Genomic DNA, 25,754 nt, shown 5'->3' with positions numbered 1-25,754 from the left:
TAGAACCATCAATACTATCTTTTACTTCCTTTTTCATGTTCAATATAACTAACCTTATCATGAAATGTGTTATTTTAGGTTGCATAACTTTATTTAACTCAGTGTGAAGACTTTCATGTCGCTATACAGTGCATTCTTTCTCTTGAAACCTCATACTTCGTTTTATGTTAGGAGTATTCTTAATGAAATGAGTTTATGCATTTCATATTTGTAACTCATTTTTTACAGCTTTGGAAGTAATCAGTAAGTCTAGTCCAACAATATCATACTCACTTTTGTAGTTTGAAATTAATAGTGACCTTGTTGACTAAATCTTTTCCTTTCAATTATTATTCTACAAACAGTTCCTCAATTTCTTCAACAACTAAATCATCCATTCCTTCACTTATTATTGAACAGAAAATTTCAGCATCATTATCATTCAGAAATAAAACAGGCAAAATGACCTTCCAACATACATTTGAGGTGGTTTTATTTATTTCATAAATTGCTGTTTCAATTCTCTTCACATTACATAATGCAGAATATTTATTTTTATCCCATACTTCTGGAACATTGATGTGCTTTCCATTCATATCATCTAAGATTTCTTATCTTAAAATTAAAAATTATTCTTTGATCTAATGGTTGGATGTGGTGTTTTAAGAACAGAATGTTAGAGTATTCTGTTTTACATGAAGTGGTAGTGTTATCAATCAGTAATTAAATTTTGAAATCAATATTATTTCAGCTTCAGGAACAAAGTAATGATAATGCCAGTGAACAAGGATGGCATTTTTATTCAGTCGTTTCATTGCACATGGATTAAGAGCCCTGTCAATTAATAATGGTTGTATAATGCAGTTACCTGATTGCATTATAGCAAAATAATGAGATTTTTTCTTTAGAATCCACTGTTTTTTCTGTTCTTCATATAAAAGGCTTCTTCAGTATTTTCTTGCCAAATAAACCAGTTTCAACTGTATTAAATATTTGTTTTAAGAAATAGGAGTCTTTCTTGATAATTTTAGCTATTTGTGACAAACATTCTTCACTGGTTTTCATATCATCTGATAAAATTTTGCTCTGCAATTTGATATGGCGTAGAAGGCTTCACTTCTACAGTTTTTGAAGCCACCCCTTTCTCCCTGAAAATCTAGGTTGTAGCTGATTTGATGTCTGATTTAATCAAAAATTCTTAATGTTTTCCATTGTTCAGCAAATGTGTCTATAGACCATCCTTTTTGTGTTATATATTCTGTCCAAAACAATAGAGTTGTTTCCATTATTTCTATAATGTTATTATATGTGTTTTGGAATGTATTGAAGATCCTGAAATAATTCTGGTACTGATATTTTTCTTCATTTCTTTTAATGAAGATGTCTATTTCATATTAAAGTGTTTTACACTTTCTCTCAAACCCTTTCCATTTTGAAGTTAATTGAATATTTTCATAGAGAAAGTCATTGAGCAGTGATGAAATAATGTAGTAGATAAAGTTATTAGAGAAATGTTACCAAGTTTACTTTACAAAGCAATAAAAAAAGTCAAATGACGTTGAGTGGCTTGTAATAGTTCTGACTGGTATATGGTTACTAAAAGAACCACCATTGTCTATAGGCTTAGTGAAGAATTTAGTTAATAATCTTCATCATGGACATTGAAAGTGGTTTGTAACTAGATGGTTAAATATATGTATGATGGTGAATTGGTTTCTGCTGTAGAATTTAAGGCACAGCAGATAAAGTTATTAACCAATTAACCAATATAGACAAGAGGGACAGTTGTCAATATTTAAATGTGATGCAAATAAATGATACATGTATGATGGCAGATGAGAAATTTGGAAGATATATACAGCAATAGTTCAAAGAAGTGGGATGAAATGGTTAGATGATACCCACTGATAAGCTAAAGTAAGAAAAGGAAATCTGAAGAAATGCTGTATTACACACCAGTCCAACCTACATCACTATAGACAAAGACATTCAAATAATGATGATTACTGTCAATTATAACTTTGGTTAGAAATATAAAATTCCAATTCATAAAGATTTTTTTCTCTTTAGAAAATCACATCAAAAGTGGAACTTAATACAATTGGGGCTGAAAATGTGACAGTCAAGTTTTTTTCATCATGTGTTGGGTAAATTCATTTTCCAAATTTTCAGTGTCCCCTTTTTTTTTTTAAAGCTGACTACTTACTGCACGTTGCTTCTCTAACATAGTAAGCACTTAAAGATTTAATAATATATATATTTAGTTTAGAAATATTTGAATGCATTTCTATGTGGCTGTTTATAAACACACTCTGCTAGCATTTATTATGTATGTTCAAATAACAACAAATTGTGCTTTCATAGGAATAATTCAAGAAAATAAGATACTCTTTTGTTGTCTTTTACTAGTTTCATCCTAAACACTGCTTTATACAAACACCTAAATATTTAAATTGATGCTTTTAAATACTCTGTTTGCTATTATTTTTCATGGCCACTGACCTGCTGCATGTTATTTGCTAATACAATCCCATTACCTTTTGGCTCGAAATTTGTGCAAACTTTGATTTCTTTCTGTTAAGTCATGGAGCAGTTTTTCAATGAGCATGAAAACTGGTTTGCAGTTTTCACCTATGTACATCAAATGGTCTTTCCATGTTGCATTATAGCATGAAACTATTTTCTATCACTTTGGCTTTGCTGTAACTCTGATAACTCATTTCATCTGTTTAGCTTCACTACTAATCACTCTTGAACTATCTTTAAATCTCTCTCTCTTTCTCTCTACCATTCCTTAATATATCTTGTATTTTCATCTCTTTGTCATATTCAATCAAATATCAGTATTTCTCCCCTACACTTTTAATACTTTCATCCACATCTAATAGTTCCTATCCAACTTTAGTTTTACTATGCTGTTGCAATGATCTAATCTCTTCTCTCTTTATCTTATCATTCTCAAATATGAATATTTATTTGATTATCAGTCACACCTTCCTTCATTCCAACTAGTTATTTCTTTGAGCATAAAGAACTATGAAGAAATAATGGAAATGTAACAGAAAACATTGAAATGATGTGTGTTGATATGGAAGTTTATGTTGAAAACAGGAAGATAGATAAAAAGCATAACTTATTGGCCAAACGGATGGTAGGTTTAATCAGTTAACAGAAGACAATAAGCACCATCTTAAAGGCACAAGATAGGGACATAATTATTATGAGGGCTTGGTCTTGTGGTTGACTGACTGGTATTAATTATAGATGTGACTCTAGTACAAGGCGAATAAAAGGTATATATTAAACCTAAGAAGTTCTATGTTGGAAAGGATGTGTCTGTAAAACCTGTGAATATTTTGATTACTAACCTGAAAGGTAAGATAGAAAGTCTGATTGACATTATTTAGTTCAATAAATGGCTAAAAACATGAAAATTTACCTTAAGTGTTTGCTTCTGAACATTGATTTGTGGTGGCTTTCAGTTAAAAGTGGTCAATAGCAATAAGTTTGAAAACTGAGGAAGCCATGAGATGAAATAATAGATCTTGTAAAAATCTATACCACATAGATAAAAACATTTTAAATTGATGTTAAATTATAAACATACACAAACACATGCACACATTTGACTTATTTTCTTAAATGTTTATATCAATTTTTTTTTTTTAGAAATTCATCAGATTACGCAGAGACTAATAAATGTAAAAAACTGAAAATTGGAGAAGAGGTTTGTGATTTTTTTTTTTTTTTTTTTGGTATGCATAATTTATTTGATAATTTGTGTCTGTCTATTTTGTACTTATATGGTTAACTTGGAAAATGTTGTATGAATTAAACTGAAAGATCTAGTTGATTGTTTTTTAAATAAATTCATCTTAAATAAAATAAGTCATTTGATGGAGATTTGAAAAATATTTGCAATGATTTTTAACAAATGAATGAAATGATATTGATGAAGTTTGCAGCAGGAAAAAGCACAGAGAACAGGAACACATAATTTACAGTATTAGTTTATGTTCCAAAATCATCCAAGCTTGCCTTCACTTTTTGTCTTTTAGCAATTAGTAATGTATTAATTGGTTGACAATATTCTTTCAATTAAAAAAATAATATACCTGTACTATATTTTAAGTAAATAAATGTCTATTGGACATGTAAGGTAATACAAAATTTTGAAATTGTAAAAAAACGCAATAGGTAAAAATATTAATAAAAATAATTAATATATTCTCTAGGTTAATGTACTGTTTGGAAATAATCAGTTAAGAAATTCATTCTATATAATAAAATTTATATTAATTTGCAAATTGCTAAATATCAAGGAATTGGACAATTTCATAAACTGACTAGTTTGTATATTTCTTGTTTTTGCCAGAATGTTGATACTTTTGTGCTTTAAATGAATCATTTACATATAGGACACTAATCTTTTGGTCAATGACTAAACTGCTTCTAAAGCATTTTAAAAATATAAAGGGATTTGTGATAATCTTCAGATGCTAGAATATAATGCGGGAATTATAAGGGCATCCAGCTGTAGAAACTCTGCCAAATCAGATTGGAGCCTGGTGTAGCCATCTGGTTTCACCAGTCCTCAGTCAAATCGTCCAACCCATTCTAGCATGGAAAGTGGACATTAAATGACGATGATGATGATGATTTTATATTTTGAGCTATTAACCCTTTTGTATTTAAACTAGCTATATCTGGCCCAAATATTCTACCTGTTTTATGTTCAAAGCAGCCAGATCTGACCTCTCTTATTTTCCCTACAATGTCATTTTGGAAATAAACAATTACATCATTGAAATCTCAAAGCTCCAAGATAATGCATGATTAATTGAAAACCCAGAGAATAAATAAGCAATACATTTGACAGAGTAATCTGAATGCTAAAGGATTAAGGGAGCTTTTGTATAATTGCTAGTAATTACTGCCACATCCCCCTCAAATTAAATCCTAATGTTTTGAAAATGGAGAAACATATTGAATACAAAAAAATTCTTAGATACACAATGTCTGAGAAGGCTGGATGGTCATGAAGAAAATGTCTGTGTGCATACACAATAGAGTGTAAGCTCCCTGAGAGAAAAGTTGGATTTAAGAAGCATCAGATGTGGTGTGCAAGAGAACAACTGTACTAATATAGTCGTGTGTTGTGAATGAATGAAGACAGCTGTGTGAAAAAGTGCCACACCCTAGCAGTTGAGGGAACCTGTGGAAGACCTGGGATGAGGACGTGAAGCACGACCTTTGAACATTGGGCCTTACCGAGGCAATGGCTAGTGACCAAGACCTTTGGAGATATGCTGTGCTCAAGAAGACCTGACAAGCCAAATGAGACCATAGCCCGTGGCCTATGCCAGTGGGTGTAACTAGCCCACTTATGAATACCCTTCATCCATTGAACAATAAACTTTGCTTGCGAAGACCTATTCAGGCAAGTGAAATCAAAATCGAAATCACTGACGTGGCCGATGACAGTACCACCTGATTGGCACTCATCCCAGTGGAACATTAAAAGCACATCTAAGCATGATCGTTGCCAGGGCCACAGATTAGCTTCCATGCCGGTGACATGTAAAAAGCACCATTCAAGCGTGATCGTTGCCAGCATCACCTTACCGGCACATGCTGGTGGCATGTGAAAAACAACATTTGAGTGTGGTCATTTCCAGTGCTGCTGGACTGGCTCCCGTGCAAGTAGCACATAAAAAACACCTTTTGAGCGTGGTCATTGCCAGAACCGCCTAACTGGCCTTCATGCTGGTGACATGTAAAAGCACTCACTACACTCTCGGAGTGGTTGGCTTTAGGAAGGGCATCCAGCTGTAGAAACTTTGCCAGATCAGATTGAGCTTTGTGCAGCCTTCTGGCTCACCAGTCCTCAGTCAAACCGTCAAACCCATGCCAGCATGGAAAGTGGACGTTAAACGACAATGATGATGATCATCATCATCATTTCTATTAGCTGTATATCTTCTGTTTGAATAACAAAAATAGAAAAGTTGAGAGTCAAAAGTTCACCAGGAGTTTGCTTCTTTTCTCATTAGTATTTAATATGTAATGTTGTTACATTGTTTTGTTATATTTTTTTCTTTCATTGCAAGGTATAGAACAATTATTTTCACTACTTTCATTTCCAGAGTGTGAAATTGGAAGTTACTTTCTCCTTTCAGATTTAAAACTCGAAATGATTTTAAACTGAAAATTATTTGTTTCAATTGTCTTCAGGTAACATTTGATGTCAGCATCGAAGTACATTCTTGTTCCTCAGAAACACAGCGCTCTATCAGTATTTATCCAGTTGGCTTGAAAGAGAAACTGACAATTGACCTGGATATGATTTGTGAATGTGAGTGTGAAAAGCCGAAGTATGAAGTAAGTACCATATTTACTTGTGTTTAAGTTACACTTCATATTTTGCAAGGATAAGTTAAGAAAAAATACTTTTATAATGGAAATTTACATGGAAAGTATGATTATAAGTGCCAGAGAACTTTTGAAATTACATTACCTTCTACTGTTATTAAAAATGAGTTGTTATGTTGAACACATTAACAAGTAAATTACTAACATCATTACAGAATATCCCTACATAAATAATACATGACTGAAAATATCAAAAATGTCATTTAAGAAGTCATAAAAGAATCATCAGAGCATGTTTAAGTTTAAGCACAATTAATGAAATTATCAAAAGCAAAAAATTATTTTTTACAACATAAAATCCAATTAAAAGCCATCAAATTCAGATTTTCATCATTACTGGTGCCAAACTTCTATTTTCGTAAGTTCTACTTTTCAGTTGCATCCCATGCTGTTATTTCTTTGGTTTCATCTTCAGTTTCATGTTATTTAATATTCTTGTTTATAAAAAACTCAAAATCACCATCTCAGTTGGAATATCATACAAAGTATTGTTTAACTACAGTTACAAGAGACAAGTTTGATATTTTGTGATTGCCACCTCTTATTTGTTACTTCTGCTCTGAAGATATCTAAGTTATCTACATCTCCTATACTCTATCCTTCTGTTGAGCACTACAACCAAATGTTGTGACAAAGATGTAAGGTTGACAGGCTGGCATTTTGGCTAACAATATTCAGCAACTTGACCTTCTCATTCACTTTTTCAATCTTGTGTGCTTGAAATGCATCCTATGTTGTGAATGATTTCATCTTTAGGAGGGGCCCTGGTCTCTTACTCCACACTTATTTTAATTGAGTCATCCATCTATCATCTTGAGATGATAGTGAACCGATGTTCCAGATGCTCCAGGGACAGTTATTCTCTCTTCAATCTTTTCTTCTCAAATATCATTATAGGCTTAAGTTTAGTCCCATCTTTTGTGCACACAAGTACTATTGTTATTTTCACATGGATAGTTTTCTTTCCTTTAATGCCACCTTCTTTATTTCCAAAGAAATAATAAAAAACACTAGTTATACACTCATTATGCCCAACCATACTACTTTTTCACTTCAAAATTGTGTGCAACTAATTTATGTTACCTGGGATATCTTGGTTTCAATGATGGATTAGGAGTTATTTTGGTAGCCTTCAGTGTTATCAATAGCAGAGTTATAATGTTTCCATTACTCCTCTTGTTAGTGGTGATCAAGTCTAATTATTTTCCCTTCATCCCTAGACATTGTCTGCCTCCTTTTGCCTTTGGCATTTCTACTAAAGCTATCTTGTATCTCTTCCAACTTTCTCTGATACAGAAAATATCCTCTCAACAGTTCTATTATCATTAACTTCTGCAAACTCTACAACTTAAAATGTGAAAGTAGCAAATATATGATGAACATTTTCTCTTTACACCAGTAGTTGCCATTATAACAATGTTTGATTTGGGGTAAAATTTTATCTTTTTATACTCACCTCTTTAAACAAGTTTACAATCTGGCAGACAAGTCCTAATAAACCAATTTTTCTTTCTTTTCCCTCTTAACCTTCATTCCCTAGACATTTCCTTATTTCTCCATATCTGTTTGTTTCAAATTTTGTCATAACTCCTTCTCTGTTTACAACCAGTTAACAAGCTCAAAAATTAAACCAAACTGTTTCAAATTTTACTGTCATCTCTCTCTCTCTCTCTCTCTCTCTCTCTCTCTCTCTCTCTCTCTCTCTCCCTCTCTCTCTCTCTCCCTCCCTCTCTCTCTCTCTCCCTCCCCCCCTCTCTCGCTCAACTGTTTCTATCAATTTATTATGTTTAACTCAAATACACCGAGTTAACATTTCATTGTATTAACCTACCTCTAGCTTCTTCTCTGATGTGTTTACAGTTGGGAAGCTCAAAAGACCAATCCTAGAACAATTTTTCTTCTTGCAGTAACTAAGCTGTCAAGATTGTACTACTAATTCAACATTTTTATTCTTCTACTAATTCAGCATGATTTTTAAAATTGATTTGTAAATAATGAATTATTTGCTGTTGTTGTTCCTTTTTACTGCTAGCTGAGCAATGAAGCATTATACTTTCTTATTTTCATTCAGAAAAAAAACTATGCACTGTGCAACAATAGTGGAACTTATGAGTGTGGTGCATGTACATGCAATGAAGGTCATTATGGTAAATATTGTGAATGTGATGGCTCTGATGCTAGTGATGAAGAAGCATTAGCAAAATGCATTAGGTGAATATTTTTCTAATTATTTATTCATGTTTATAAACATACATCAAATTTTCTTTCGTAGAGTGTGTTGTAAACCCTTTGTTTTATTTTTCTATGCTACCAACATTCATATAAGATTCTTAATTCATGCTAAACTTTAGATATTTGAATATTTTGCTTGCACTCTTGCCTCCTTATAGTGATTAGTTTACAAAATTTACTAGCTATTAAACTTTTCAACTTTAGTCATAAGAATACCATTTTTTTACCCAGCAAAATGTGAGATAAAATTTAAAAAGAAAAAATGTGAGAAAGCAATTGAATAGGAACATAATAAAGGAAAATACTAAATTGTATATTATTAAATACAAACATATAGACATGGCTGCGTGGTTAAGAAAGTTCATGTAACTACATGGTTTCGGGTATATCCAACCATCTTGCTGTGCATGTTTAAAGGATTAAGGTAAATATTTTGCTGTGCTTAGAAGCAAAGAAGACATCCAGCCATAGAAAGTCTGTCTCAACAAATTTCATCTGATCATGCAAGCATTAGAAAAGTAGACAAAAAAAAAAACAATGATGGTAGTAGTAGTAAAAAAAATATCAAAATAATTGCAACACTTTAAGCTGAGGGATACATAAATTGGTTCTGGATCACTTGTATACTTTGTAATTTTTGTTGGAAATAGCTTTGCTTTCTTTGAAAGTCATTATCCTTCCACAAATCTTCACATCTAGAATCTATTTTATACAAGACTTCTTTAGTAATTCTAGAAAGATATTACACTACCACAAAATAATTAATAAACATTTAACAAGATTACTCATTCTTGTCCTTATTTTCCTCTAAAGCTGTCATAGTTTTCTGTATTTCCCAAGTTTTTCCCCACACCATTTTGTAACTAAGAAATATTTCCATATGCTGTTAATGAAAGTTAATAATATGATTAAATAATAGAAATTATATTCATTGCACATTTTAGCCCCATTTGTTCCATCACATTTTCCAAATATATCTCTTTTTTTGCTAAAACATATGCTGAGTGGTATGTATTAGTTTTCTGATTTTCTGAGAAAAAGATTATAAAAGCTACTTGATTATTTTCACAAACCCTTATTAAGAGGAAAATAAATATCTTTGAAAGTATGTGGTTATGCAAAGAATCATAGGCAGAATGTTACAGAAGTTTTTCATGAGACTTAAAATAACTATATGTACTATACCTTACTTTTTTTTTATCGTATAATAGTTTTCTGAGGAAAATGTCAGAGCAAGTTATGCACTTCAATTCATAGTTGTTTACCAACCAAAAGAGAGCATTACATTGATTTGTTTTGAAATTTAGCTATAGTTATTTTTTTGCTTATTTGATTATATTTTAATTTATTGTATTCTGCTACACATTAGCTTCATTTCCATTATAATTGTATCAGTATCTTATTATCTTAACAATGTAAACAATTATGTTTTATTGCAGACCAAACAGCACTACTGCTTGTTCTGGACGCGGTGACTGTGTTTGTGGTATATGTGATTGTTTTCCTCGCACTACAAGTTCAAATGAGACATACAGTGGAGATTTTTGTGAATGTGATGATTATTCTTGTGATTATTATAATGGAAAACTATGTGGAGGTAAGTTATCTTATTTTTATCTCATATTGTTAATTGTAATAATTATTTATTCAATAACTATTAGGTATTTTTCTGTATTTTTTCCTGTTTGTTTTTGTACTCTACAAAGATACTTTCAAAACATTTTGTCTTTTCTAATTCTATTCTGGTACTAAAATTCAGCTATACTTCATTTATGTATAAAATTGTCAGAATCATTAGAGTATTGGACAAAATCCGTTCCAGCTCTTTATATTCTGAGTTCAAATCATGCTGAAGCTAATTTATCTTTTATCCTCCAGGATCAATAAAATAAAGTATCAGTCAAGTATAGGGGATGATGGTAACAACTGGCCCTCTCCCCAAATTTCAAGCTTTTTGCCTATGCTAGAAACAATATAATTTAAACAATAAATGCTTGAATGTCAGAAATGCTAGTGCACCTGACTGAATAATTTGCAGTATTCTGTTATGCTTCTTTATTGTTCATTGTAATCCTACCAGGATCAACTTTACTTTTCATCTTTCTGATATTACTAGCATAAGAGCTATGCATGCACTTAAGTAGATTCAGTTGATTATATCTCTCTTTACAAATATGTGGTCTTGTGTCAATATAAGAAGTCAATATTACTGAGAATTCTTGCTGAACTGAATCTGCAATTTATCGTAAATTTTCTAATGAAACTATTACACTTTCATCCCTAGTTCCTTTGAAAGACTTGAATATCACAACTTTTCTTCTTTCTTAACCCTTAAAAATAACAAAAATGTTTGACTATTATTGTTCTTATAGTAATCTTTGAATATTTTATTTCCCTATAAACTGCTACTAATACCTGTGTAGAAATTCTAAGTGTTAAGAATGTTTTCAATTTTATCTTTAGCCTATTGTTAAATGAATAAATATAGTGGGAGCATGCATGGTTTTGAAGTTCACTTAACCCTTTAGTATTCAAATTATTCTGTCAAATGTAAAACTTATTTATTCATATTCTTTTGAATTAATGATGTATTGTCTCATAACTTTGAGATTTCGATGCTATTATTGTCTATTTTTAGAATGGCATTGTAGGGTAGGTGTGAGAGGTTAGATCAGGCTAGTTTGAACATAAAACAGAAGAAATATCTGGGCCAGATATGGCTGGTTTAAACACTAAAGGGTTAACAACTTCATGGGTTCAGGTTCGATGCTACTGCATAGCACTTTGAGTATATATCTTCTACTATAAAGCTGTATGGAGCCTTGTGTGCAAAATATGGTAGGCAGGGAAAATATAGAAACCTATCATAGGAATTGTCCCTCACCTTAGGTGATTGACTTGATCTTTCACCGGGTTCTCAAATGTTTGAGAAGAGTCTATTTTGTTGTAGGCATTTGAGTTAGGTTTTCCTCAATTAATCTTACCTTAAAAGAAAAAGTCATTAAAAGAAAGGTTTACATATTCAGTAAATGACTTACAAACCTATTTCTTATGTTCAACTTATGTTAAATCAAATATATCACACTAATGAAACCTCTGTTTTTCCTGTCTATTTTAGGAGAAGAACGTGGCCATTGTGAATGTGGTCTATGTAAGTGTAATGAAGGATTTAAAAACTCAGATTGTGGATGTGCTACTTCAAATGATTCCTGTATAGCTTTATCAACTGAAGTAAGTTTCTTTTTATAAATATTATTTATCTAATCAAATATTGCTTTATAAATATTGTTTATTTCAAGCTTCTATTTTGATAAGCTTAGATACTGTGACAGCTAAAATAAGGTAAACAGTAGAAAACATTAAGATTTACTAAAAATCACTAATAGTTAGTGCTAAAAGAAATAATAGGGGAAAAAAAGTGTAATAATATTTCAAAATGCAAATATTTTAATAACTTGCTCTTATGTAGTCAGTTGGTTATGTCTGTTCCATATATTTCAGCCAAGCTGACTGGGGCCATAATACCTATGAATAATTTTCCTTCTCAGCCCATGATAAAGATTATATTGAATTTTGAATCTAATTTAATAGATTTCTAATATAAATGATATAAAAGAGGTGTTCCTTTTAATATTTAAAGCTTTTACTAGTATATTCTACAATGAACACGCATGTCTTCATTTAAACATTTATTTTTCCATGCTGGTATGTTTTAGGTGAATCTACCAGCATATTTCCACATTTTGTAAGAATCCCAAGTCATTTTCTACATTTAATAAACATAGCTTTCACCATTAATTCACTGTATTTTTTCACAAAGTGTATAACATTGATTCACAATGCATATTCATGCCAGCAAAAATGTGTCCTACTTACACTGGTCCAAATTTTGTTTGGGAACCACATTTTTCTTTGATAATTTGAAATAAAAATTGAATTCTATGTTGCTTGGCATTGGCTCAGTTAATTACAGGAGTCATATGTTTAAAAAAAAAATGATATAGTAGCCTCATCACAACCATCCCACTGATGTTGTTTACGCATGTAATAAGTGTATTGAGTTGTTTTGCGTGTGAGTTTTACTGTAAAATTGCAAGAAAAATTATAAAAGAACTCCATACGAAGTTTGTTGGCACAAACATATATTATGAAGTGAGAAAGAAATTTTAATTAAAATTACACCCTTAATGATGAGAAAAATATCATTATCTAAAAGCCCTAATTCTAGCCTGGAAAGGCAAGGAAACAGCGGAATGTAACTAAAACTAGAATGCTGTGAGTAGTCAAATCTTTAATTGTATGATAACTTTGAAATGCTTAAAATGAAATTTTAAGATATGATTTTGGAACTGAACATTTTTTGTATATATGCTCAGTAATATCTATCCTTGAATTACCTAATCAATATGGCAAAACCTAAAAAGTGATTATTCATAGGTGCAGGAGTGGCTGTGTGGTAAGTAGCTTGCTCACAAACCACATGGTTCCGGGTTCAGTCCCACTGCATGGCACCTTGGGTAAGTGTCTTTTACTATAGCCTTGGGCCGACCAAAGCCTTGTGAGTGGATTTGGTAGACAGAAACTGAAAGAAGCCCGTCGTGTGTGTATATATATATATATATATATATATATATATATATGTATATATATATGTGCGTGTGTGTGTATGTATATGTTTGTGTGTCTGTGTTTGTCCCCTCCAACATCGCTTGACAACCGATGCTGGTGTTTTTACGTACTCATCACCTAGCGGTTCGGCAAGAGAGACCGATAGAATAAGTACTAGGCATACAAGGAATAAGTCCTGGGGTCGATTTACTCAACTAAAGGCGGTGCTCCAGCATGGCTGCAGTCAAATGACTGAAACAAATAAAAGAATAAAAGAATTCAAACATAACTTTAGCTCTAATAAAAAATGTTTTTATTCAATCAGTATTTGTATTTGTTTATAAGATTAAATTTATTTGTTGATTTCTTTTAGCTTATATGTAATGGGCAAGGACATTGTGATTGTGGCACATGTAAATGCTTTGAAACTACATTATACAGAGGTCCTACATGTGAAGAATGTCCAGTAAGTATTCATATCTAAGTTATTTGTTGGCTATTATATTTTGTATATCAATTCCTTTGGCAATCTTTTAATTAAAATGTCATGATAACGAAAGTATCTGTTAGGCAATTTCCATACAAAATTCTTATTTCTAAAATTTTTTTTCAGCTAAATTGATTATGTTTATGTATTTTTTGTGTATATATGTATGTGTTTGTGTGTATGTATGTATGTATATTTGTGTAAGTATATGTATATGTTTATGTGCATGTATGTATATTTGAAAAAAAAATTAAAGAAATAAGATTGCCATTCTTTCAAGTTAGTTGAATTTAAACATATTTTGTCTTTCTTTAGACATGTCCTGGAAAATGCAACGAAACTAAGGCCTGTGTACAGTGTTCAATTTTCCAAACAGGCCAGTTGACTGTTGAAGAATGTGGTAAATGCCAGAATATTGTAAATGTAAAAGAACTTCGAGGTAAGCTATTGGATTTGTTCATTTTGTATGATGATCATTTCAACGCTACAATTTTATATATGGCATTACATATGACACCTTTTCTTTTATGCACACATCATATTTCTTGCAACAATTGTTTCACAGGTTGGATTTCCTTTCTGTCACTAACCTCTTAAAACCAATCAACCTTAACATAGGGGTGGGACAATGTTTTTTGTTCAGTCAAACAATCTAAAGCAAGCTGAGTTTGATTGGGAGCTAAACATGTTAAGTGTTATGTTCAGGTGTTACTCCTCTGTGCTTAACCATCCAGCACCTTATTTTCATAATCATTTGCTTTACTTGTTATATATTACTCTGGTCATGAAGGTGCATGGCTTAGTGGTTAGAGTATTCAGCTCATGATCATAAGATCAGGAGTTCAATTCCCAGCAACATGTTGTGTCCTTGAGCAAGACACTTTATTTCACATTGCTCCAGTTCACTCAGCTGGCAAAAATGAGTAGTACCTGTATTTCAAAGGGCCAGCTTTGGCACATTCTGTGTCACACTGAATCCCCTTGAGAACCACATGAAGGGTACATGTATTTGTGGAGTGCTCAGCTACATGTATGTTAATTTCACAAGCAAGCTGTTCCCTTAATCAGATCAGCTAGAACCCTTTTCATCGAAACAGACAGAGTGCCAGGATTACTTTGGCCAATTTTATTACAAGGGCTAATAGTGATTTCTCTCATTGACACAAAGCCATGAATTGGTTGATGAGGATTATAAAAATCAAACTGACCAAACACAATACTTACCAAAAGCTTTTATCATCATCATTTAGCATCATCTTCCATGCTGGCATGAGTTGGATTATTTGACAGGAGCTGGCAAGTCAGAAGACTGCATCAAGCTCTACTGTCTGCTTTTGTAGACAGTAGAATTTCTATGGCTAGATGCCCTTCCTAATGGTAGCCACTTTACAGAATGTATTGGGTGCTTTTTATGTGACACCAGCAGTAGTGAGGTCATTAAGGAACTCGCAAGGTAAGACACCTCAACTGAGGGGTGAAGTAGTATTGAAGAAATGGCTTTGTGCCAGTGATGAGTGGTTAGAGTATCAATAAAGGGACAGAAATAAGTATCTTGCACCAGAGAATATACATGGCTACTTCAGTTGGAGAGTGAGGTAGAGAGAGAGAGTAGGGGAGAGATAAGATGGTGAAGAAGATGTGTGTGTATATATATATATATATATACATACACACACACACACACAGATAGATACACACACCTACACATATATATGAGGGGGTGCTGAAAAGTTCCTGGTTGGAGGCCTAACCTTCCAAGTTGTTTTACAGGGCTTAGAAAAATAGAAGGACCACTGCAAAATAAATGATAATCAGATAGGGCAATATCTGGTGAATATGGTGGGTGGGGCATCGTTTCTCATTCAAGCTACTCCAACCTTTAGAATGTCATCCTCACTGTATGTGGTTGAGCATTATCCTGATGGAAGAACACCTTTCATCTTAAAATCAAAAATGGTTGTTTTTCTTCTAGTGCTGACTTAAGCTGCTCGCAGTAGATCTCTTTGTTATCGTTTGGTTGGAGTTTAAAAGTTCAAGGTGGACTAAACCTTTCACATACCACCAAACAGATAACAACACCTTACATGGGTGAAGACCTTCTTTAGCCTGGGGTGCTGGTGTTTCTCCTTTCCCTCCCCACTGTCTTCAGCGCTCGACATTTTCAAAGAGAACTCATTTCTTGTCACTAGTTACTATTCAGTCCAAAAAAGTTCATTCATGAAACATGTCTGCAAAGAAGAGCACACATTTACCCTCTGTGTGTGATTACTCGGACAGTTTATGAGGAACCCATTGACCCAATTTGCTGACTTCTCCAATGGCATGCAGATGTCAATGAATGGTTGAATGACCAAATTCAAGCTTCTCCACTAGTTCCTCAACAGTTACAATGGAATTTTGTTCCACCAGGGTTTGCCGGATATCCTCATTGAGCTCTACAGATCTTCTGGGACAAGGCTCGTCTTCTAGGCTGTAATTTACAGCTTGGAATTTCTGGAACCACTATTGACACTGGCTTATGCTTATTGTCCGACCCCCCCCCCCCCCATATACTGCATTAACATTCCTTGCACTTGTCTTTATTGAACCCATAAAGCAAAATATGCCGAATATGCTTCCTTGACACTTCTGTTATAGCTTTGAAAAAATAACTGTTAAAATCGAACTGCACTCTTCAAAACTTGCACTAAGAATAAGTTTAAGGTAAAATGACTACCTGCTTTTATCGCAAGTTGATGCTTGTAGTTTATCCCATCCCCCTCCGACCTTTAGTTCATGCAATTGAAAACGCCACATTATTTATGGGATGACCCAATATATATATATATACATATATAATCATCATCATCATCCTTTAACATCCATTAAAGGGTGATGATATATATATATGTATATAACTGTGCACCACCTTGGGCAAGTGTCTTCTATTATTACCCTGATTCAACCAAAGTCTACAAAATTGAAACAAGTGCTGTGAATTTCAACAAAAATATGGAAATAAAAGGGGTTAAAGGTGGATGCATATCAAAGTTTCAGTCTAAAATTTTAATTAATAAAAGTGATTAATGAATGTTTGATTTCTAATATTTTATAATATTTAATATTTATAATGCTAGCATAATTTTTTAATAATATCTTTTCAGATGATGAAAACTTAAAGCACTGCCGACTTGTTGATGAAGATGACTGCATTGTTTTCTACACTTATGAATACAACAATAAGAGTGAATTATTAATTGAAGTGAAAGAGAAAAAATGTAAATTAATAAACTTGCAACTCTAATTCTCTTTGTAAATGCATAAATGCTTTTGTCATGTCACCTGTCATTCACAGCTATCTTTCAAACACCCACACAAACACAGAGTGCTTGTAACTTTCCATTTTGAATTTTAATGATGAATTGTATTTAAATGCAAATACTATATAAGTTCATTAATTTTTTTTTATTGTTTTATATTGTTTCTCCATGCACTTTCTTTTTCTTTATTTTACAGCCTGTCCAACATCAGTAAATGTAATAGCCATCGTTGTTGGAGTTATTGTTGGCATTGTTGCTGTAGGATTAGCCCTATTACTTATCTGGAAGTTAATAACAACTATTCAGGATCACAGAGAATTAGCAAAATTTGAAAATGAAAGAAATAAAGCACAATGGAATGCAGTAAGTTTAGTTTTTCATTTTCTGTGTTCTCAATACATTTAGATGTAGGCGTGGTTGTGTGGTAAGAAGTTTGCTTCCCAACCACATAGTCTCCGGTTTAGTCTCACTCAATGGTACATTGGGCAAATGTCTCCTACTATAGCCTTGTGAGTGGATTTCGTAGATGGAAACTGAAAGAAGCCCATCATGTTTGTGTGTATATATATATATGTATGTATACTGTAAAAATCTATGTAATTTTTGCACTTTTTTTTCATAAAAATAAACTTTAGTGGGTGTGTAAATTACATGAGTAGATCATTTCCAGAATTTTTTTAGAAATTTTTTTGTTGAAAAAAGTTGTACAAAATGTAAACAGTAGTACCAGAAGTTGACTCATTTAATGTGAAAATAGGCTTTTACAGAAAAAATAAGGGCTTAAATGTAATGAAGTTGACTTTCATTTATACTGGACAGTATAATGCTTACTTTTTCTGTATAAATTTACTAAAACCTTTTGGAATTACGGAGCTGTATTCGCATAGCAAGTGACTTGATCTGAGATCGTGTGCTGAAACAAAAACAATTACAGTGTGGAAGATGTTTGTAAGCCATTTAAGAACACACAAAAACTGTTTCACTTCAACATTTGAATTTGTGTCAAATTATTTTCATCGCTTCGAAATCACGACCTGTTCACTAACAAAATTTTGTGCTGCATCTGAGAAAATAACAGTTAGTTCGTGATATATATGTGTTTATGTATGTATGTATGTATGTGAGTATTTACATGTGTAGATGTGTCTGCATGTGTTTATATGTGTATGTACATGTAAATGTATGTTTATGTACTATATACATGTCTGTTCAAGTTGTATATGTGACAGTTACTCTGTTGAAGGTCGTGTATATATATATATATATATATATATATATATATCTGTATGTGGTTGTGTGGTAAGTAGCTAGGCGCAGGAGTGGCTGTGTGATAAGTAGCTAGGCATAGGAGTGGCTGTGTGGTAAGTAGCTCAGGCGCAGGAGTGGCTGTGTGGTAAGTAGCTTGCTTACGAACTGCATGGTTCCAGGTTCAGTCCCACTGTGTTGCACCTTGGGCAAGTGTCTTCTACTACTTCCTTGAGGAATTTTAGTCAAATGAATCGACCCTGGTATTTTTTTTAAGTGTCTTTTACCAAACTGCTAAGTTACAGGGATGTAAACACACCAACACCGGTTGTCAAGCAGTAGTGGGGGTCAAACACACACAAAGACACACACACATAGATATATATACATATACGGCAGGCTTCTTTTAGTTTCTGTCTACCAAATCCACTTGAAGCTATGGTCAGCCTGAGGCTATAACAGAAGACACTTGCCCAAGGTACCATGCAGTGGAACTGAACCAAGAACCATGTGGTTGGGAAGTTTCAGGTTCTGCCTCACTGCATAGCATCTTGGACTGGAACTCTACGCCAGCCAATTGCCTTATGAGTGAATTCAATAGATCAAAACTGTATTGCAGCCCATTGTGTGTATGTGTGTGTGTTCTGCCACCTCACCCCTTTACAACTGGTGTTGGTTTATTTATGTCCTCATAACTTAGCAGTTCAATAAAAGAAATCAGTAGGATAAGTAACAGGTTTAAAAAATATGTACTGGGAGTTCAAGTGTTTGACAAAACTTGTCATGGTAGTACCCCAGCGTAGCCGCAGCATTATGACATACAAGAAATAAAAGATGAAAAGATATACTAAGCAAATATGAATTTCAATATTGATAAAATTATAAATATTTTTGTTTCATGTAACTTCATTTTGTTAAAAGGAAACTGAATAAACCAAGTTTCTTTTATGTTTACAGGGTGAAAATCCAATCTACAAGCCATGTACCACAGTTTTCAAGAATCCTCAATATGTTGGTGGTTACAACTAAGCAGACAAACTAAAAGTTCTGGAATTATCTCTTGTTTTCTTCTTAAAGAAGGTGTTCAACTTCTTGGATATATCATCTCTTTTGATCATGTGAGATTTTCAAATTGTATGCTGCAAACATGATGCAAATATGTTTGTTTTGTAAATAACTATTGTAGATTATGCATCGAATCCAACAGCCATCAGATTGTCAAAAGTTTAAGGACATCTACACTATAGCTTCAATTTGTAAATAAATCTCATGGCTTAACATACTATGCAAAATTATAAACAACTGATTTGACAATTTTAAATAAGAATTCGATCATTTGATTATCATAGAAATATGTTCATTCTGTCTATTTGCTTTATGGTAAAAGGATGTTTTTAATATGTAAATCTGTTTAATTATTAAGAATTTTTTTTCCAATAATTTTTCAGTTATTACTGATTATGTAGGGTGTGTGATTTCACTTTAAACTTTATTATTACTTTTGTTCTTGTAAAGTTGAAAACTTATTTTAAGCATGTACTTGACCAAAAAATAAAAAGAAAATATATTTATTTATCATGAGATTAAAATTTTAAAATGGAAATTGCTACAATAAATCTGTAGTCAATTTTTAATGACCTTATGTATATAGCAATAATTATATCAATTATTTCTGCTATTTTCAACAATATTATTGTATTTCTTGTTTCTAGTATGTTATTTGGCTTTATACCAATTCTGTCTTTCATATGTGAATGCTTCATCAAATTATCTCAGTTTCAATGAATTTACTCTAATTTCAGTTAAAAAAATTATTTAAATATTTTGCTATAATTGTTTTTTAAAGTAAATATTTACAAAATATTACCAACATTTTATTTTTCCATTCAAGTTTTATTTCAAAATTAATATTTCAATTTTAATATTTTTTCTTACCACGAAACGAAAATAGAAAATTTTCCTTAAGTCATTTTTATATATACTTTATTAACTAAATTTTTTACATTTTTTTCTTACAACTTTTATTATGATATCTTCCCAACTAAATTTAAATTCTGCAGTGGTCAGCTTTGTCTTTCATCTTTCCAAAATGCTGAAAAAAAAAGTACCATTGTAAGTACTAAAGTCAATTTAATTGACTACTCTCCTCTCTCCTAAAATGTCTAGTCTTATGCCTGTGTTAGAAATCATTATATTTCATTGCAGTTATCTCTTTTCTATGTATAATTTACCATGTAGACTTTTTATTCAGTCAAAATGATTTTTATATAAATAATGGCTGGGATATTTCACACCAATGCTTTTATGCAATTGCAGTTTAAGTTGCCTTACATTTTTATAAAACTGCACTGTAAAAATTTGTAACAAAAAATTAAATGTAATCAATTGCCATTGTAAAATATTTATAAAATTATTTTAAATATTTATAAAAATATTTTACTAAGGCAATTGAGTATATATAATTTTTTATATCTTTATAAAATTGCATTTGGTATAAAAAAAATTAATTTGTTTCATAGTATATCTTTTGTCAGTTTTTAACCCCCAAAATATCTTTTAGGAAATATATAAATTCATAAAATGCTGTTTTACTTATTAGGAAACTAAATATGTCTGTGTTTTGTTGGTGAGGTGAAAGCTGTATACCAAAATCTGAGTCACTTAAAGGCATTCATATTAATATTAAAATTCTTCCAAAGAACATTTGGTTTTTATCAAACAATGATATAAACAGTTATCACAATATTTGAGCGTTTCCAAATTCTCTATTTCTAAACCCAGACTTTGGTATTGTCCATCATATTAGATGAATTTAAAGTTCCTATATTTTAATGTTGGCACTAGGGGCTTTAAAATTTGTAGAATATATATTCTACAAATTCTAACATCCATGGCAATATAACAGAATTACTTCCACTGATTAGGAAATGAAAACTTTGCCATTAAAATTTTTGTAGTTTTCATTTTTTAAGATGAAAGGATACTTCCCTAAACTGTGGGGAAAATTTGTATAGTTCTTTGTTTGTTATTTTGTTTTTTAATTAGCTGGAGATTGAACATGGGCAATGAGGGAGTTCCAGAAAGAAGCAGTTCAGAAGAGATAAGATTTGGTAAAGTGTTTATAGTGCAGAGACTGGGTAACAAGAGGATGAAATTTTATGTTCATAATGCATATTTGACACAAAGCTATTGTGGCACAACTGGTGCTGAAGGAGAATAAAACTTGCTGATTAAGCAAGTGGTTGTGGGTGTTAGTAAGAGTAGACTTGTCTATCAGATATCTTTTCTCTAGCTGTAGTCTAGAATGTGTTTATTTATGGGCACAATCAAAAAGGATGTTATTTCATTTGGTTGAGGTAGCGCAATGTATTTTTACTTAATTGATGATACCAACCAAATTAAAATTATTTTAATATTGATTTTAAAATCTTTGCTTTCTTATGAACCAAATAACATTCTTGGCATTTCTAACTTTCACTTCTCTTTATCATATTTTTTTAATTTACCAATCATTTTTTTCTTCTTCCAAATTATCAAAAATATCATCATATAAAATGTCCTTCATGTAAGACTGCTTGAAGACTGACATTGCTGTCTCAATGTGTTATGTCAAAAACAAAAAGATAAAGGAAAAGTCTAAATGTCAATATTGTTTTTATTTAGTATGACTGTTACTTTGTTATGTCAACTTGCATTCCCTCTTAAATATGCCTGCTTTTATTCTATTTGAAAAAAAAAATGTATATATAAAGTACATATTATGTGTTAGTATACTTTGCAGGCATTACACCATTCCTCTTCTCTTATCACTCCCCTCTCCCCTTTACTCTGTAAGTTGTTAACATGCAATTTCAAGTTTCAATAGACTCTTGATCTCATCATTATGGCATACAGTATCTGTTCACTTGTGTCTTTATTTCTATTGTTAAATATTTATCTCAATGTTACAAGTTTGAAAAATCTTTCTGAGAGGTATGAGTTTTGTAAAGCAAGAAGTAAACTACCAGTGATCTGGAACCACATTCCAGTTTCAGTTCCTGATTGGATTTTCTTTCCTTTCACTTACACTAGTAATAGTCTTCAGAAAGACATACTTGTCGCAACTTCTCATTCTTCTCTTTCCCAAAACATAAGATTTTGGTGCTTAGTCCAAAGAAATCAATATTCTCTGTTTATTTTTTAACCTTTGTTAACACTTGATTGAGAAAGTATAAAATGAGTCTATGTATTCTAGTCTCATGGTAATACTTTTATAAGTTTATTTTTATTTTACAGTTTTTATTGTGAAGCATTATTATTGAGTGTTATTTAGTATTTTGTCCATTACAAATGAATCATCTGGGAAATAGTCTTGTATTTTTAAGAATTTCATGAGAAATGTTTTTCTCTCTGTTTGGAAATAATTGTTAATTGATAACATTTTTCATTTTGACCAAACTGGAAAATAATTACCTGTGACAGCTGAAAATTGAGCCCTCTATTGGTAGCAAATAAAAAGAAAAAGTTTTAATGATATCTCTTTGTATTTATACTTCACAATGTCAATTGTTTAAAATAACCTGCTCTGAATAAATAAAAAGGAAAATCCATTTGCAGCTCTCACTGGACTCTTTAATTAGATTTCAATCAAACATAACCTTTCTCTCAGGGAAATACCAAATAATATATACATCTCAAACTATAATTATAAAATCATGTAGTTGTCATACAAAATCAACAGTTAGTTTCATATAAACAGCTCTGTAGATTATTTTATCATTCAAAATGTAGCTTTGAAAATACTTAATTTTTGTGTGTTAGCAATTTCATATTGATTATGCTATTGTATTTATGGTTTAAAAAAACCCTTTTCATTACAAAATCATCCTGTATCTTGAATTTTCCTCTTTTAAAAAGTAAATTCACTGATACTGCATTAATTCTTCAACTGTAGGAACTATTTTAAAGTTAAAGTCACACAGCACAATTTTGTGGCTTTACAACTCTTTGATATGTTTTACATGGATGACTGCTTAAGAACCAAGTGTCTTTAGCTCCAGTTGAAACCTAAACTGCTGATCATTGTGCTCAATTTTGACAATGAAATACTTCTAAATGAATATAACATTTAGGTTTCAATTTCATACTGTAGGAATTTTACATATTTATATACATTTATTTCTAACTTATGGTGCTATTTGAAAAGAAAAATATTTTCTTGTTTAAATGTTTTCTTTTTGTTTGTTTGTTTGCACTGGATAAGTAAGGCATGTAAATTAATCAATGGTATTTACTACTGAATTTGATCTCCTCACAATTCATACAGTGCCCTTATAAAGCAAACATTTTAGGGCAACTGTGATTTCAGGTCACACTAAATCAGTGATCTGGCTTTGGTTCTCAATTGAAGTTGTTTTGCTTATACTGGCTCTAAATACCTTTGGAGAAGCCATGAACATCATAGATCCTTTGTAATGATAGAGATGTATTCAAATAAAGAAATAATCTAATTTGTACAAATTTCAAAATCTCCAAATTTGGCATTTTACAGTTTTTCATTTACTTTAGTTTTTACACATAAATAAATTAAAATAAAACAGCTCTTAAAATTAATTTTTTATAACTTTTATATATTTCCTTTTCAATCAACAAGAACTAAATCTTGTACAACTTGATCTTCTCAGTTAGACAGTGTAATTAAAAATATATTGGATATACATAATTTATTTGACAAATTCTCATTGCTGGCTGAGGCAAAATGACTAATTTATTGATTATTGGTAACTTTCTTTTCAATAAGTATTTTACATTTTGAGCTGCCTTAATCTTTAAGTCAACAGTTTTATCTTCAATTATAAAATTGTATCTATCACAGACGTGTAAATCACTACACCTACTGTTTCACCTAATAAAATTTATTTTGGTACATTTCATGACTTTTAGTTAAATTTCAATTATTTAATTTTAAAATATCAATTATTTTTTTAAATTATAATACATATACCTAATGTTAACACCATTGAGAGCTTGTAGGCTCCTGGCAAATCTGCACCCAGTTTTATTCACAGTTCCATTTATACTTAACTTGTATCTTGTTTCTGTAAGGGTAATTGTTGAAAGATGGGTTCCATCAGACTTTTCCTCGACACACTTCATGAAGACAGTCTTCAGTGCTTGTCCAAAAACCTGATTGGTTACAAGGCTGTTATGATTTAATTTCGTCCAACTTTATTGAATAAAAAAATAGACAAAGAAATTTTATATGTGTGTCATGTGTGTCTATTCTGTTTGTATAAAAATATAAACTTTTCTTTATAACAAATCCTGTATAATTGCTATGAATTTTAGTTATATTTGAAGTGAGATGAATAGCCTATTAAATATGTATTAATTTAGAAATTGTAAAGATTTAGAATTAACATGAGCCATAATAGTGGTTTGTTTGATGCTCTTGACACAAGGTCTGCATGAGTTGAGCTGATCAATGAAGACATACTTCAGAACTATACATTGTCATTGCCAAAGTGGATAGCTTTATTAACACTGTATAGTGTACATATGGATGCCATTGGTTGCAAGAATAATAACTGAAGCAAACTCCTGAACATTTAACTTGATATCTATTGCCAGACATATTGATATTTGGTGTTGGCTATTTACAATGAATAATATTAGTAATTGCCAAATGGGAGAGAGTAAAAAAATGCACCACATCCATAGAAATTACTTGTGTGAATGTTCAGAATAAGTCTGCCTGAGTACATTATTTACATTTGAGGGATATTTGTCCTCATCAAGCAACAACTACCCTCAAAACATTATCCACTCCAATTAGGAAGAAAAGAGGGGATGAAACCAATAAACTGTCTACCCTATGTGAAAGGCCTCTCTGAAAAGATACAAAAGATATGCAGCCCATATGACACCAGGACAGTATTCAAGAGTAATACAACACTTCACAAATATTTCCTTTGAGTAAAACCAAAAACTGTGTACTCCATCCCATGCAGCTGTGGTAGGTTATACAAAGGTGAAACATGCCGCCCTCTCAAAATAAGGGTAGACAAACATCGCAAAGCTGTGACACAAGGAGTTATTGATAAATCATGTATAGAAAAATGGAGACCACCTCCCCCTGTTGATGAAGTTAAAATAATAGACAGAGAACACCACTGGAAAATATATAAACTAAAAGAAGCAGCACATATGCTAGGACACAACAACCTCCTAAGCAGAATCTGGTGTCCAGAACTTTCTGTTTGGCAAGAGTCTAGGAGCATGACTCAGTAAGCCTCCTTCAATGCTTTGCAATGAGCCAAAATACCAAGCTGGTCTTTTGTAGAGGCACAAAGTAAACTATAAAACAATCAAGAAAACCATATCATACCACAGCATACTTTTTACTTTCCTACAATATAATTAATTATCGTATCCTATATACTGTGTCCTTGCATATTAGGTGAGTATTTGAGAAATATTTTCACCTTTTAAAC

General features: G+C 31.7%; 1 protein-coding gene across 1 annotated transcript; it reads left to right on the top strand.

The window, feature by feature from the left end:
• Positions 1–2,003: 2,003 nt before the first annotated feature.
• On the top strand, positions 2,004–24,522 carry LOC149137631 (integrin beta-PS-like). The gene is made up of 11 exons (XM_089354343.1): positions 2,004–2,126; positions 3,649–3,706; positions 6,214–6,360; positions 8,483–8,622; positions 10,083–10,240; positions 11,762–11,874; positions 13,625–13,717; positions 14,054–14,177; positions 16,882–16,995; positions 17,234–17,400; positions 19,240–24,522. The coding sequence occupies exons 3-11, from the start codon at positions 6,322–6,324 to the stop codon at positions 19,309–19,311; spliced, it is 1,020 nt and encodes a 339-aa protein (XP_089210469.1). The 5' UTR covers positions 2,004–2,126; positions 3,649–3,706; positions 6,214–6,321; the 3' UTR covers positions 19,312–24,522.
• The last annotated feature ends 1,232 nt before the right edge of the window (positions 24,523–25,754 follow it).

The sequence above is a fragment of the Octopus bimaculoides genome, chromosome 1 (assembly GCF_046866305.1).
Source record: "Octopus bimaculoides isolate indiv1 chromosome 1, ASM4686630v1, whole genome shotgun sequence".
Classification (NCBI taxonomy): domain Eukaryota; kingdom Metazoa; phylum Mollusca; class Cephalopoda; order Octopoda; family Octopodidae; genus Octopus; species Octopus bimaculoides.
Note: the sequence above shows the minus strand (reverse complement) of the source record. Positions and strands in the feature narration are given on the sequence as shown.